Source organism: Trachinotus anak, unplaced genomic scaffold, assembly GCF_046630095.1.
Source record: "Trachinotus anak isolate AG129_WGS33_773 ecotype Australia unplaced genomic scaffold, CSIRO_AGI_Tana_v1 ptg000023l, whole genome shotgun sequence".
NCBI lineage: Eukaryota > Metazoa > Chordata > Actinopteri > Carangiformes > Carangidae > Trachinotus > Trachinotus anak.
Window position 1 is genome coordinate 5,794,241 of NW_027273874.1, and position 16,861 is coordinate 5,811,101.

The 16,861-nt window shown below is 43.4% G+C and overlaps 1 protein-coding gene across 1 annotated transcript; it reads left to right on the forward strand.

The window, feature by feature from the left end:
• The first annotated feature begins 431 nt into the window (after positions 1–431).
• gpr185b (G protein-coupled receptor 185 b) lies at positions 432–4,586 on the forward strand. Its single transcript, XM_071459208.1, has 2 exons — positions 432–562; positions 2,646–4,586. The coding sequence occupies exon 2, from the start codon at positions 2,648–2,650 to the stop codon at positions 3,716–3,718; it is 1,071 nt and encodes a 356-aa protein (XP_071315309.1). The 5' UTR covers positions 432–562; positions 2,646–2,647; the 3' UTR covers positions 3,719–4,586.
• The last annotated feature ends 12,275 nt before the right edge of the window (positions 4,587–16,861 follow it).

The following is a 16,861-nucleotide window of genomic DNA, read 5'->3' on the forward strand; positions in this document are numbered from 1 at the left end:
CCCGCTACCTGCGTGTGCGTCCAGTCCTCCGACTTTGTGCGCTTTTTCAGCTCACTACAACTAATAATAGTAATAACAACAACAACAATAATATTAATTATAACAATGATAATAATGATAAAAATAATGATAATAATAATAATAATACATTGCCGGCGATATATAAATAAAAATGCTGAGAAAATAGATCCAAAACATCCATAAATCTCCTTCGCTGAAGGTGAATTTATTAATTCATTCTCCTTCGTGATTCACACACCGACCATGATGACGGTGACCGGAGGAGCGGAGACTTCTGACGTCAGACGAGGAGAATGACAAGCGCGTCCAATGAGGGGCCGGGGATGTGCAGCGGCAGGACGGAGCTGCCGACAGAAGCTAATAACCATGCCAACCGAGGAGTGTGGAGCGCACCGCTGACTGGGGAGGAAAGGGGAGAACGAGAGGGGGGGGAGACCCTCAAAGAAGAAAATATAAGAGACACATTCACAGAAAGTGGAGAATAAAGGACAAGAGAGACATCCTGGTTTCCTGCAGGGGGGAAGACGAAGACAAAGAGCTGGTAATTTTCTCTCCTTTTTTTTTTGTCTCTGTGGCGTGGTCTCCCCTCCATCCCGCTTTCTCTCTACCCCTCTCTCTCTCTCCCCCCCCCTCCCCCCTTGCTCTCCCTCTCCCTCTCTCTCCCTCTCTCTCTCTCCCCCTCTCTCTCTCGCTGGCTCAGGGACTGCACTGCTGCAGCTGAATGAAACTGATCGAGGTATTTCTTCTTCTCTCTTTTGCAAACACACACACATACACACACACACACACACACACACACTGAAGCTGGACAGAGGTTTTAGCAGGTCGTGACAGGTCGCTGCTGGTGGTTTCAAAAAAGAAGAAGAAGAAAAAAAAAACATGGGGGTGGGGGTGGATGGGGTGGGGGGGCTCCGGGCTCCCTGTTACCGCAGCGATGTGAGTCCCTCAGCTGCGGGGCTTTTGGTGGTGGTGGTGGTGCTGCTGCTGCTGGTGACCTTCCCCCAGCCGTTTGCAGTCACTGACAGTGTGTGTGTGTGTGTGTGTGTGTGTGCACAGGAGCATGAAAGCCAGAGAGGAGGGGAGAGTGAGAGAGATGAAGAACATAAGGGGGCGGGGGGGTGAGGGAAGGGTGTGTGTGGGGAGGTTGAGGTGGGAGGTGTGAGAGGGGAGAATTTTTATTTATTTATTTTTTTTTTGTGAATGGAGCTCCACATCTTTTTTGGCGCGGGCGCGCTGGCAGATCAGGCTGGCTGAGCTAAAATTAGCTTTGTGCTGGATTTTTTTTTTTTTTTCTTCTTCTTCTTCTTTCTGTCTGCGTGCGGCAGCGGCAGCAGCAGCAGATGTGGATCAGAATCCGAATTAACGAACTTCTAGATGCAAACGCGGGCGCACACGCACGCACGAATGTCTGGGCGCGCGCTTATACACGCCACCGGTGAATAGGACAGCAGCAGCTACCACCGCGCCATGCCCCAGGACGTCATGCACCATTTTTAGAGATGCTCTAAAAATAGAAATTTCTTGATTATGGTTTTGACTGTGAGGAAATCAGACATCTTCGTCTTTGTCCGGCATCTTTCAGGTAGGAATGCAGCAGATTGACGCTTCTTTAAAGGCTATTGCGTTATTTAATTGTGTTGTTTATTTTTTGTGTGTAGGCTGCTCGGTGTCACGTTGCTTTGAAGCAGAAACGGGAGAAATATTAGTTATTTACGGAACTCCTTTCCCTCCGTGTGTGTGCGTGTGTGTCCACACCTGCTATTGTGCTGTTGCTAATTACCTGTCAGCGTGGTGCGTGGGAGCTGCTGGTGACGTGCGTGCTTGGGGTCAAGTGCACGGTTGCTTTTATGAATGAATGAATGGGCGGATGGATGGGTGAATGAACGTAAAAAAAAAAAGTCATCTGCCCCTTTATCAAAGGGGATAAATGTTAACACCCTCCCTTTCTTCCTCCTTTCCTTTCCTCCTTTGTTTTCTTCACCTCCCTTTACTCACGTTCTCTTGTTTTCCATCCTTTCTTTCCACAACTGCCTCTTTCCTCTTCGCTCTCCTCCTTTTTCCTTTCCTCTCATCCTAAAACTTGTTCTCCTTCCTTCATACCTACGTGTTCTCTACCTCCTTCTGTCTTTTTCCCATCTTTTACGTCTATTTCGCTGTTGTCTTGTCCGTCTTGTTTTGACTCTTCACTCAATCATTGCCTTTTTCTGAACTTTTACCCCGACCCACTGGTATCTCCTTTTCTCTCTGTTTTTCCTCTTCTCTCTTTCCAAACTCCCTTTGGTTTTCTGTTGTGCATATTTTATCACTCTCCTTGTCTGAATGTTTCCCTGTTTTCTTGCACAATATCGACTGCAACCTCCTTGATTTCTCCTCCCCTTCCCTCCTCACTTCCTCTCCTCCACCCCCCATTACCCTCCTCTTTTATCTATAACTCTTGCTGTTTATCGTCTCTCCTCTCATATTTCTCTCACCCCTCTATGACAAACTTTGTGCCAACACACACTCACCTGATCAATTCCACCTACGCTCACCTCTGTTCTTACTCATTCCTCCTTGATTCACTTTTCCTTCCTACTGTCACCTTCTTCCTCCCTCCCTCCTTCCCTTCTTTCTTGTCTCTCCAGCTATGATTCTCTCCCTGGCCGCGGCAGCAGCCATGAGTAGCGGCAGCAGCAGCGGCCTCAACTCCTCCTCCCCCCTCGACCCCTTCGACTCCTCCACTTCCTGGAGCCTAGCCGAGGACCCCTCCAACTCCTCCTCTGAACCCGTCGTGCGAACTCTGACCCCTGACCTCCAGCCAGCGACCACTGCCGTCGCTGTCCAGGAAGTCAGCCCCTGGGATATTGCGCTTTGCGTGACTGGGACGCTAATCTCCTGTGAGAATGCTCTAGTGATCGCCGTGCTGTTCTACACGCCGACGCTCCGGGCTCCAATGTTCATCTTGATTGGCTCGTTGGCGGTGGCAGATCTTCTGGCTGGCCTGGGCCTCATCTTGAACTTTGTCTTCACCTATCTGGTTGACAGCTCGGTGGAGTTTGTGACGCTGTTGTCAGTTGGACTGCTCATCTCGGCTTTCTCGGCGTCTGTCCTTAACATTCTCGCCATCACAGTGGACCGATACCTGTCGCTGTACAACGCCCTGACCTACCACACTGAGCGGACAGTCACTTTCACCTACGTGATGGTGGTTTTCATCTGGGTGTCGTGCCTCACACTCGGCTTGCTGCCGGCACTTGGCTGGAACTGCTTGAAGGATGAGTCCACGTGCAGCATCTGCCGGCCTGTCACCAAAAACAACGCAGTGGCACTCGCCGTCACCTTCCTCCTGGTCTTTGCCCTGATGATGCAGCTCTACCTTCAAATTTGCAAGATTGCCTTTCGCCATGCGCAACAGATTGCAGTGCAGCACCAGTTTGTGGCCATCTCCACCACCAAAGGTGTCTCCACGTTGTCGGCCATCCTGTGTGCCTTCGGGGCGTGCTGGCTGCCGTTTGCCATGTACTCCATTGTGGCTGACTCCAGCTACCCTGTAATATACACCTACGCCACGGTCCTCCCAGCCACCTGCTGCTCTGTGATCAACCCCATCATCTATGCGTTTCGAAATCCAGACATCCAGAAGTCGCTGTGGATGGCCTGCTGTGGGTGTGTCCCGTCCAACCTCTCCCTCAGACCCAGGACCTCCAGTGATGTGTAGCAGGGAAGGTTGGTTTCTGTTTGGCACGATGCTAGATGCCGAGTCTTGTATGAGGAAGAGGATGGAACGGGAACCAAGAGATCAAGGGGAGAAAGATCAAAGGTTATGGCCGAGGAAAGAGATTTCCTCTGCTCCTCATATCAGGGCTGGTGGGCTGATGGCGAAGGCACGTCTGGCCACGGTAAAAGTGGCAGTGGCGCAGGGAGAAGAGGAGGACAGTGCATGGTCGACAAAACGATAGAGCTAACAAAGATCATGGAGAAAATCAACAGGGCGATGGAGGTGGTGTGAAACCAACTGCAAAAGAATGATTAAGGTATCCTCATGGTGGTTGTGGGAATTGCAGGAGGTGTGTCAGGTGACTTTTCCAACTGACCTCCTTTAGGGTGTGCGAGAAGTGAGGCCTACTTCTCGAGAGTAGCATATATGTGAGTGTGGGATTTAGGAAGAAACGTCCTAAATCTCCATAGGACCTGAGCTTGGGCAGCACTGCATGGTTATGCAATCAGAAGGGGTGAAACAGTCATAAAATACTATATGTGTTTTCACTGATGTGTTTTCAAATTAAGTGGTGTGTGGATAAAAATACTATGAGCTAAATATACACAATGAATGACCTTGAGTATTCTCGGTGAGCTATCTTTGCCGTCTTCTGTTAGGAAACACAAGAATCTTTCCTCCCTTGAAACATATGTCAACATCTATGTTCCCTTGATCTGATGCAAATTAAGTAATTCATGAGTTTTATAGACAAGCGAGCGCAAGAATGATTCATTCATTCACATCATTAACAATGGTAGCCCCCCCCCATGAATTCTCGCAATTCCAACAGCACAATGTGTTCACAATTCACAAAAAAAAAAAGAAAGACAAATGTGTCACAATTCAGAGAAAAAAACATTCAACCCCAAAAATCTAATCCAGCCGGCTGCTAATGCATAGATAACCCCCTGCTAGTTTGCAAAACCTAGAGAGGGATTTCCATATTTAGGCCGGCGTGTGTTGTCCTTGGCGAGATGAAATCAAATCTGCTCCCTGTCGGAGAAAAACGAGTTTCTCAGCCAGGCCCCTGCGCCGTGACTGCGAAGCAGAGAGAGCTGAATTCAGCACCAAGGACAGCGCCACTGCAGAGTGCTGCTACCCTGGGAATGCTCTCTGCTGCTGGGGTGGGTGGAGGGTGGGAAGGTGTGGTGGAACTGGGGGGGGGGGTTGCGCTGGAAAGTAGGCTATGCTGTTCTCTACACAATCTTGATAGGGAATGTAAGACGGGCCTTTGCAGGACCGTTCCAGCTTGATTGGAGTCACATTTTGCTAATTTCAGTGATTGATTAACTGTTACGTTACGCACACATGATGGTTAAAGGTATTTCAAATCCTTTTTTGCCGTAACATTCAGGGTCATTTGGCCTCGTTTGGTGCAGAAAAGGCCAACAAAATGACATTCATTGGAAGCCTAATTTGGCCGGAAAAGGTGGGCAGCGTCACAGTAAATGAGAGGGCAAAACGCTGCGTATTTCTGGTTTCTGCTTGTGTTTTTCCTCTGTCAAACACAGCTCAATCAAGTCATTATAAAAACCAGAATGTGGTTTTACCAGCCATCATATGTGGAATGACATGGTAAAGCTTTTTTTGTTGCTTTTTACACATTCATGGCTTTTATTGGCTGAATAAGGATATTTAATGAAGGCAAGTATGAATACTGCAAATCATTCTCCAATCAAGCTCAATTTGTCCTTGAACCTCAGCTTAAGGTCCTTTAGCGCGACGATGACCCTGTCCTTTCTTTCCCCCCCGTTTCCTCGCCTCCCTCTCTTGTATCTCAGCAGTAGAAATTATGCATGAGCGAAGTAATGTATGGCCCCGTGAGCGTCAGTAAAACAAGCCTTCTGACATGGGCAAGGTGAAGGCAGCTGATGTTTTTCACGGTCAAACGGGACCTCGACGTTTATCTGCATCCGCATAACACCGGGTTTAGATTTAGAGACAGCGTTCAAAACTCCCATTGCCCAATTGATTATCCATTAGCTAGAGCTGAGCACAATCCATACTGAGTAGGTCATTTTTCATCCAGACAGCTTTAGCTGGCTGTGTCCAAGTTGTACTTGGATATTGTCATAGTTCTGTAAGAAAAATTGCAACTCTAAAGAAATGAAACGGACTGGTCCATGCTTCTACTTAATCCCATGGTCAGGACATATACATTATGTATCATATATCCAGTGGAAATCAGATGGTCTAAATTCCTCTACGCCTTCCATTTTCACTTCCCTACTTGCAGCCTGTCAGCAGTAGCTGGATATTCACTGCGCACACACACACACACACACACATCTACGCTCTCATCCCGTCTTGAAGAAGCAGCACAGCTCTGCCCCGGGGCCCCCTCTGAAGGCTCGGCGGGTTAATGAGAAGCGAGAGAGGCGAGGTGACGCGGCGTGAAATAGAAACGCCAGGCGAGACGCGCTCTAACGCAACCTCGGGTCACGTCCACCACACACCCAATCAGGATGGTGTTATTTCCCACTGAAAGGGCATCATGTAAGTTAAATCCAGCTAATGTTAATAACATCTCGGTAATAATGGCGCAGGGGATCGGGCTAATGTACAGAGGATGTAGTGAACGCTGCGAGCATGAGCCAGAGAGGGGGATTTATTGCCAACCTCTATCTGCATTTAAATGATCTGAGGAGATAGTTTTCACTGTCCTGTTCCTCTGCACAACCTCAGAGAGTGGTACCGTGACTAAGCTCTTGGCATGCTGCTAATATACATGTGTGGGAGGTGCACCGGAAAAGTTAAAGGAAACTGTACGGGCTGTAGTTTCAAACTATAAAACTAAGACTCAACACAATCAAAAAAAAAACAAAAAAAACATAGATTGTTTCAGTAAAGACAGGGAGTCACTTCCAAATTCAACGCTTTCTACCAAATAAACCACGAAAGTAGACGACAGCAACGAACACATCTACACACTGAAACTTTGAAAATGGCGCACACGAGAAGCAGGTATTAAGATTATCATTTTTTCTATAGTGTAAATTGAAATTTAGAGTAGAAATATTTTCTATTTTTCTTGGCAGCAGCAGCTACGCTAGTCTGTCAATGATTTTTGTTTGAAAAGACAGAATCTCTTGTGTCTTTTGTTTTTTTCTGTTTGTTTGTTTGTTTGATTGTTTTTGGGTTTTTTTGCCTTATTGGAACAAAAAAAAAATCTCTTTCGCAATAACGTCCAACTGTATTTTGCTGTGTAAAAAAAGCCACAATGAAGAAAAAGAGAGAAAGTTAGACAGAGGTGGTCGGCTCTGAATAAATATTTTGAAGCAACAAATCGCACATTGCACTGTATTTAAAAGAAATATCACCTGGCTGGCTGGGGTTTTCCAAAATGCATTTCAGCAGCACTGAATCATGGAAGTAGGACAAACCTAAATATGACGCGTCTCCATGTATAGGTGCGTCTTGCAGACTGAGATCCTGTAAAATTAGCTTTGCCAGTTTGACCACCTCCCTCTCTGACTCTCTTTTTGCTCAATCACTGCATCGATGGAGCTGTCTAATGGTAAAAGACTTGCATCAATTATTAAGTGAAATACTTTCAATTACTCTGAAGATGGAAGCTTGAGATGGATGGAGTTTGGTACTTTTGGCGAGCTTGGTGAACTGCAGAACTGTGGGGTGTGTGTGTGAGTGTGTGTGGGTGCGGGGGTTGGCGGTGACTCACCAGCGGCGCTGGGCAAAAGTAATCAATCCCAGAGAGTTAATTGAATCCATTTCACATAGGAAACTGATGCAGATCCTATTGGCGCGCAGTTCTCCCGTATGCACAACGACGTGTGAGACTTGCTTAGTCACCTGTGCTTGGAGATGCTAGATGGGACACAGAACAAATGCATCTTGGGTGAAATTCACATTGTCGTATCCGGAACAGTTTCTCATGGGCAAAAACCGATGCCAGTATCTTCTTCTACTCTAAAACGTGGTCTATCTCTGTGGTTTGGCCCTTTAAATTTAACATCGATGGGAAGATCTGTGCTAGCACAGCTAATGCTAACACGCTGGATGTGCTTTCAAGCTCGCCTTCTGATTTTGCTCCTTTTCATAACTATGATTAGACTCATGAACCAGAAGTGAATTAAACACAAATTCATTTTAATGGGTTGTTTTAGCCTGTATGTGCCATGTTTTGTCGATGTAACATATTAGCAGCACAAATTGTAAAAAAAAAACAACAAAAAACTTACAGGGAGTCAGCAGCTTCCTGTTTTTTTTTTTTTTTTTGCCACCAAACATGTAGAATCACATATTTTATGAAACATACATAGTTGAATTTGGGTTTTTTTTTCAGGCCTTTAAGATGAAGTCATTTTGTCATTGGTGACCTCGGTTCTCTATTTCAAAACCTGCTGCAAACAAACCTCATGACAAATGTTCAATTTTTTGGACACTTGGGGAAAATAAAAGGATCCCATCTTGCACATTCACACAACTTTTTTCGTGGATTTTCTTTTTCTTTTGTCCTTTGACAGTAAAACATCAGCCATGTGGCATTTCACCCGGGTTAAAAAACAATCTCCGAATGGTTATTTGATCCGAGCCTGGAGGGACTCGCAAACCCTAAAGTGAAAAACCACAATCCACGAGCGCGCTGACCGAAATGTTAAATCCAGCGTTGCTCAGCGGGCAACCAGAGCGACCAAGCAGCTGATATGAAGTCATGAACCATAGCAACATCGCACAGCTGTAATTTAAACACACTGCAGCGTCTGACGGTCCCATCTGGCATGTCCATCTATTGGTTGTTTTAACAATTAACAACACTCATCTGTGAATATGCCACTTACTCAGTCAACCATTCCTGGAGCAGGAGTGGAGTGACCACTCACTGTGTGTGTGTGTGTGCGTGTGTGTGTGTGTGTGCGTTTCCCCTCGGGATCATAGCCAATTGTAATGAACCATAAGTCAAACCAACTCTCACTGTAAACACAAACACACAGAATGGTTTCGTCAGCCGCTATACAGGACTATAATTCAACTTCAAAAAAAAAAAAAAAAAACAACAACAAAAAAAGAAATACTGTACAAGTGAGTATGTGTGTGTTATTTTTCTTATGCAATGCTGTACAGAAATGTATATTTTTGTAATGTTCATCAGGGCATGAGTTACAGGACATGGTCGCTGCTGAGAGTTCGTTTGTATGTGTGTGTGTGTGTGTGTGCGTGTGTGCGTGTTTCTTCCTCTTCTTCTGTGTTCTTCCTATAAACAAATGTCTGAAAGTTTCTTTGGGAGATGGAGGAGGAAAAAAACAACAACAAAAAAAAAACAACAGTCGCGTGTCAGATATGCTGAAAAAGTGCCATATTTTTCGACTTTATAGTGTCTTATTTTCGGTTTGTGTACATACACGTTTATCAGAGAGGTGGTTTTCTTTGTAAATCTGTGCTCATCATGGTCCGGACAGCAGCAGGATTAAGGGAAGAGGAAGGGCAAAGCTGTTATGTAAAAGAACTTGACCTTGATATTATTGATCACTACACTGAGCAAACAACAGAAAAAAAAAAGAAGAAAAAAAAACCACACAACAATCAATTCACCGCTCCAATCTCTACAGGTTTTTTTTGCTGTAACTTGAGACTTTTTATTTCTCAGAGTGACCTGATATCAGAGTTTCTGAAAAACGTCTCCTTGACTTGAACTGCAGAAATCTGAGCTGATTTTTCCACAAAAAGACGTGCACTAATCTGAACGGCAGAGAGAGGGAGGGGGGCCGGCGCGTGAGCAGCGGGGTACGTCACAGAGTCAGGTTTCCAGTGACGTCACATTGTCTGAGTCGTGTCTAAGAGAGCAGGTCGTTTCAAAGACATCCCCCTCTCGCTTCCTCTTCCCCCTTTCAAAAACATCCCCACTGTCACTTTTCCCTCCCACTCATCCTCTCAAAGACAGCCCCTCTTTCCCTTTGTTCTTTCAGACATCTCCCTCTTGTCCCCCTTCTCTTTTCTCTTTCATCGTCTTCACTTCTTTTCGTCATCCTTCTCCTGCCGCTTCACTTTCCTCCCCCTCTTCCTTTCTTCCCGTCTGTCAGGTCTTTTTTTTTTTTCTCGCCATCCTGAACACCTTCCTCTCCTGTACCTCTTTCTTCCCCCTCTCCCCTCCCTCCGTCTCTCTTCTCTTGTCTAACGTTTTGCTATCCTCGGCCCGCAGGAAGCTAGTCGGTCAGGCTCGGTCTAAAAATAGTTACCCTGAAAGCAGATAAAGAAAGACTGGAAAAAGAAAAGGAAGGGAGGGGAGGTAGTAAAGAAGTAGAAATCAAGCCTCCGTCCCTGAGCGCAAACCTTTACTTTGCTTCAGTAGACAGAAACGTCCACATTCTTCCTCTTCTTGTTCAGTCTCTCTCTTCCTTGCCCTCCTGCCTCATCTCCTTTGCACAAGCACACATTCATCCTTGTCTATTTTTATACCTCTCCTTATCCATCCTCTTCAGTCTCTCTTTTATTTTCTCTCTTCCCAGCACAAGCATTTACACAAGGGGTTTTTAAAAGCAGGGTCCCCCTCCCCTCCCTCCCTCCCTGCCTGCCACCCACCCACCTGCCTCTCGTCCATCAGTCAGTCAGGCCAGGCTAACGTTTTCCCTCTGTAACCTACAACCTGGCAACGCTTCAGGCAAGCAGAGATTGTCAATCAAAAAAAAAAAAAAAAGAAAAAAAAACCATTACAGAGCTAATTTTGTATCGGACCGAGTATGGCCTTCATAGAAAAACATTGTTTTATGCATTGATGTTGTTGGTGTGGATGAGGGCGCAGCACGTGTGCACGAGCATCACTGGTTTTCAATCCTCAAGGTGAGGACGTTATTGGGTAATGATACTGTGATGTCAGAGACCTAATCATATTATTATTATTTTTTTATTGTTATTATTATTTCTACTGTATTTCCTTTCATTGTTTCTTCTTGAGTTCGTGTTGTGAAACGATTAAAAAGTACAAATGCACTTTACGAGATGGACGTGTTACACATTGCACTTGTAAATGTCGAATGTAAAACCTTGAAGAGAAAGCTTTATTTTTACTATTGTAAATAAATGAGAAGAGAAAGAAAAAAAAAGACTGCAAAAAAAAAAAAAAGTGGAGAATAATTCGCCAAATAAACAGAGAACAACAAAAGGAGACAGTTGTAGCGTTGTGTTTTTCTCTGTGTTGGAATGGAGTCAATCCAGTGACGTCAGTGTGTGTGTGTGTGTGTTTGTGGGTGTTTGCTGGAGTTTTTGTGTGACATTATCTGCGTGTGGGTGTTGTTATGAGTGCGTGTGGGGATTGTGAGTACGTGAGAGTCGATATCGTGGGTCACTGTGGTGTTAAGGAAAAGCCTGGGAGTAAGAGGAAAAAATGCTGCTGAATTATTAAACCACTCCCTGCTTGCATAACAGCAGAGAGGCGAGAAACACGGAGGGAGAGGGGGGAGAGAGAGAGAGGTAAAGAAGAAGGGAGTGAGGGAGAATCCAGTCGGAGGAGATGGAACACACACAAACGCACACAGACACACACATCCCTGTGACAGTCATGTAGAGGAAAACAGAGGAAGCCCGGAGGGACAGAGGGAAGGAAAAGGTGCAAAACTAGCTGAGGGAAGAAGGTTAGTGTATATACATCTGTGTGTGTGTGTGTGTGTGTGTGTGTGTGTGAGGGTGGGGCAGCAGGACACACACTAACACTAAAGTTTTTTTCTTAATAAATAATTAACAACACAGCAGGAGATTTCAGTCAGCCAAATCTGTGGTGCAGGTGAGTGTGTGTGTGTGTGTGGGAGAATTTTAATTCAACCTTTAATCAATCAAATCTGCTTGTGTGTCAACGAGGGAGTGAACTATATGAGTGTGTGTGTGTGTGTGTGTGTGTGTGAGACGTTGGACACCTTGACTCACCTCTATGCAGTCTCTACATGGAGGTGAAGAGCTCCACCATGTGGCCAGAGGTGAGTACTGTAAAGTCAACAGACGAGGGAAAAGACGCAGCATCCGCCCACACACACACACACACACACACACACACACACACACACACACACACACACACACACACACACACACACACACACCTCACTTCTTTTACGTCATTACAGCAGCTCTCTCAAACCAAGCACGAAGCCAACTCTCTCTCCAACCCTACTGTCTCCATCTCCCTCTCTCTACCCACCCATATACTCTCTCTGCCCCCCCCCCCCTCGTTTTCTCTCTCTTCTTCTATGAGTCAGAAGGCTCTCTCCACCATCTGCTGCAGGATGCTGCAAATCACCTCCGTGTTCGTGCATGTGTTTGAGAACAACAAAGAAAAAAGAGCACAGAAGGTGGTGATATTCTTGCATCTGCTATGTCTGACTCACACACACACACACACACACACACACACACACCTCTTTGCCCCAATTTAAATTTTTAATTACCATTTGACTGAAACCTGTGAGGATGATTTTCTCCATGTGGCCAGGAAATGATTCACGAGTGGACTTCATGTGGACCGGAGATTACTAACCCATCATCGATCTGGCATGATCAAAGCCTCCCACCAACTATTTTAAATGTTGTCCAGTGGCTAATTTAATATACTACATTTCCCAGAATACCTTAAAAACCTACAGAGAGACTCCCAGCTGTGAAGGTGGAGAGAGCTGGGAGCTTTTCTTCACTTGAGACTAAGTTATATTCAATAGAAAATCCAACTATCTTATACAAAAAAACGTCCCCTTCACAGTGACACAGAAGGAATTTGGTAAATATGATGCAGCTTAATGCTACAAAAATACACAAAGCTGACACATGAAGCTCCTTCTAAAAGATTTCACTTCCACTTTTTTCATTCCTATTAATGAACTGTCTAAACACAAAGACAACAACAGAGTCCAGGACCTTTACACTCTATCCCTGACAAAGTCTGACATGTGGTAATTTATAGATATAAAAGTTGTTAAGAAAGCAAAGCAAATAAAACCAAGGGGCATGATGTGTGGAGTTCCCCAGGGTTCAGTCCTTGGGCCTCTTTTATTTCGCATTGACATGGCTCTTTTAAGTCAAGTTATTCAAAAGAATGGACTCTACAGTCACAATTATGCAGATGACACCTCGCTCTGTCATCTATCAACCCCGTCTCCCGGAAATTACATTTATATATAATCAATGACAGCATAACATTCAGGAGTGTTGCTCTATGCTGCACACCACATTAGGTGGTCAATGGTGGATGAACACAACACACCATCTGTCAGAGGAGAGACTGGGGTTTCCAGTCCCGTCAGGTTTGGGCAACAAAACCACCTTGGTTAAGATTAGGTAAAGTTTGTAGCTCCGGTTAAATGTAATTAAACCAGACTTCCATCTTTCTCCATGTTGGTAGTTTGTCTTTCACAAACAAAAATCAAGCCAGAGTCTGAACTGAATTTACCATAGCTCTTAGACTTATCAGTCTAATCTTGAGCTGCATTCTGGTCCCTTGTTAGCAGCCACATTCAGTTAATGTCCACCTTTAAGTGCTGCCTCTCCAGCTGTCTCTGGGTCATGCTCTTTGTCCCAAACCTTCATATTTTCTCCACACTGAAATATCCAACAGGTCATAGTCTTTTACATCTACAGGAGCAACATAAGCTGGAAAGAGGTGGACCGTCCATTCTTGATAAGGCCATGTGTGAACCTCTCAAAAGTATGAAATAATCAAACTGACCTTGAACTCCACTGGGGATTGAACAAAAAATAAAGGTTAATGAATGTTCACTGTGATAAATCATACATCAGAAACTAGTTTCAGATTGTTTTTTTATACTGTAGCTGTCTGAAACACACAGCTTAATGTGTAGTTGGTAGCAGTTAAAAAAAGAATACTTAAATTGGCTTGTATGGTGTTATGTGTCTCTCAAACACTGGATCCAGTCTGTCAAATTGTAATTATTTTGCTTACAGTGACTCATGTCTCTGCTACTACTAGTGCTATTAACTGACTTTTATTTTTGTACCATCACATCAATATATCAAGATTTTAGTCAGTGGTTTAGTCATCTTATTTATCTTTCCACATGAGAGGAATCAAACATCTGGATTCACCTAAATACAGCATGTATGCGTCACCTTGAAAAGTGGTTGCATCCTTCACAGCGTCAGATAAATTAAGTGCATTATTGTATTTAAATAGGCTTATCTGAAGCCTTTGATTCCAAAATTAGATCCAGACCAAAATTAGACACTAGAGCAAAGATGGACGCAAGAAATACTGTAAAAAAAAAAACCAACAAAACCCCCCCCCCATTTTTGATATTGAATCATCTGTATTTCAATGCACTTTAAGTAGCAGATATCATCTCACCATTATGTGTCTCTGTGACTGTTTTTGTGTTTTCCACTGACCTCCCTCTCTCTCCCTCTCTGCTGTGTCACCATCTGTGTCCCAAAATGACTCCTCTCTCCCAAACAGCACCCACTGGTTCCTCCTCCACCCTGCTAAGGCCCAGAACAGCATGGAGCTGGAACGAACCATGTTGACAGCGGTGGGCGTGTCGCAACGCTGAGAAAATGGAGCGATGATTGCTGGATTTACGTCATCACTATGAGATGACTGACACTGCTGATTACATGTTACCATTTTCAGCCTTTAAGTGAGAAGGGCTGATCATTTTTCTTCCAAGAAAATCTATATTTGCATGTAATGTAACGAGTATTAAGTTATGAAGATACTGAAGAGGAGAACTGGTGCTTTTGACAAGAAACTATCACATCCTATGTGCTTGTAAAAGACAGACTGGTGTCAAAATATAAAGTCTCCTCTCTTATACTCTATGTAGCAACTTGACATATTAGCTCCTTACCAATCAATAGGGTATTAATACGTGACAATAGAATATTATTACTCCTTTGTGCACACGTTATCTCATTGTTTTCTTCAAGATGGTTCAATTAGTGGATTAAAGCCACAAAATATCTTTCAAGACCCAGGTGTGACTGATGTGCGGCTAACTCAACCAGCTGACAAAGCTAACATTAGCTCGCTAATATCTGACCCTTTTAGAGAGAGGCGTGAAAGAGCTGATGAAGTAGGTCGACATATCTGACCTGAAACTTGACACTGTTTAATAACGACCTCAAACCCGATGATTTCAAATGACATTTTTCAAAAGTAACACAACGTAGCCTACCTAAAATTATGGAACATTTTGCCAATAACATTAGCCTAACATCTATATAGCATTAGTGAGATTAGCATAATCAGATAGCATGAATTGAAAAAGAGATTTCTCCACACATTAAGACATAAAAACACCAACATATATAAAAGATACATTTGTTGAGCCTCCAAAACTGTAATTTTTTTCCTAGTAAACCATTCATACATTACTAAAGTTGCTGATTAGTATTTACTAAGAACTTAAGCAGATGAAACCCAATCCAGTGAATATTTTCACATGTGGGTAAATGTAGGAGGGTATAACATTATTGTCGTGTATGTTGTAAATTGGTGTTATGTATTAAAGATTAGAGGGTTTACACCTACCTACAGTTCATCAATATAGGTAGAAAAGGAATGAGTCAATGGTATGTCAATATCCATGTCCTTTATAGTAAGTGATGCAAAAGGGATAAAAATGAGTATAAGTAATAAATAATAATAATAAATTAAATATAATAAAGCACAGGATATACAATTTTCTTCACCATTTATTGTCTATAGGTACATGCATACTTGCTTACAGTTGGTTTTAGTGTGCAATACACAGTTTTATTTTGTTTCATTGTCTAGGTTATATTACTCCAAATGTATTTTACTTTACAGGCTGCCTTACCAAAAGTCTATACAACATGATTCATCTCTCACATTTTCAACACATAACGAAATATTCTTACAAGCCAGTAGCCATAGATACACAAGGTATGGTTGCTTTGATTCCTCTGCCTTTGGTTGCCTCAGGGTTTCCACTTTCGAAATATTAAATAAGGTTTTGCTGCATTTCATCTCGCAAATTTGGTGATTGTGGATAAATATTTCCAGTTTTGAAATATCGACAGGACCAGTCTTTTATTAGCGCATCCAACAAGACAAAAATTGTTTTACAGTCACAGCTTTACATTCTAGGACAGTGCAAAGCCATGAAGTGCTTAGACCCAGAAATGCCTGCTAAATTTGAGAGTATATCTATGGCTCTTGCACAACAACAAAACCATAAGATAAACAATCAGACCTGGGTTGTGTTTTCTCCTGATTTTGTGCCTCTAACTCAAATTTTTTCTTGTGACATTCAACCCAGGTCTATGGTAAATCCACATTCCAGCTGTTCATATGTGCTTTTTTTGCTTCAATAATAATGTCCTTTAACGCAGGAGTTGGCACAGTTATTTAAAACCTATATCAACCAACAACTCACTGACATATCGTACAGGCCTTTATCCAGTTGTGATTTGTATTCTTCAACAGTGTAGCTTACTGGCTGAGCCTTTTTCTCAGATATTGTGTGGTATTTATATACAACAATATAATAACTACTTTTGAGCCCTATCCTTTTCAAAATCTTGGCATTTTCTGTAGTAAACCAATACAGTAACAACCTCTAACCTGTGCAACAAATGACATCAAGATATCTAGCGTAAAACTGGGCCAAAGATGGTTGAAATTGACTTAATAGATACATTTAGGTTACATATAACAGCATTTCCCTCTACAGTTCAATTTGAAGCCGGTTGGAACTCCACACTGAACTGCAGTTTGTTTCTTCTTTTTGTGATTAGGCTCTGATATTCACTTTACAATGGAAGAAAACATGGCTAATGACTGATAATTTACAGCACGTAGGTAATTTAGCTAATAGGTAGCCAGATATTTTAATGTTTAGAACAGTGCGACTGAGCCTTTTGGTGAAACTGGGTTCCCACAATATACACGTTTTGCTCAAGTAAACACAAATGGACAAATAAAAACAACTGGTCTAAAAATGAAACTGTATCGGTGGATATCTACAACCGAGGCTTGACATTTACTGCGGTGCTTCCAGGTGGAGGAGTAACACTACAATTCCCCAAATGCTTTGCTATTAAGTTGCGGCACCAAAAAAAAAAAAAAAACGAGCTGCAAGATCTTCTGTTGCTCTGGATAGAAAACTGAAACAAATGGGAAATATA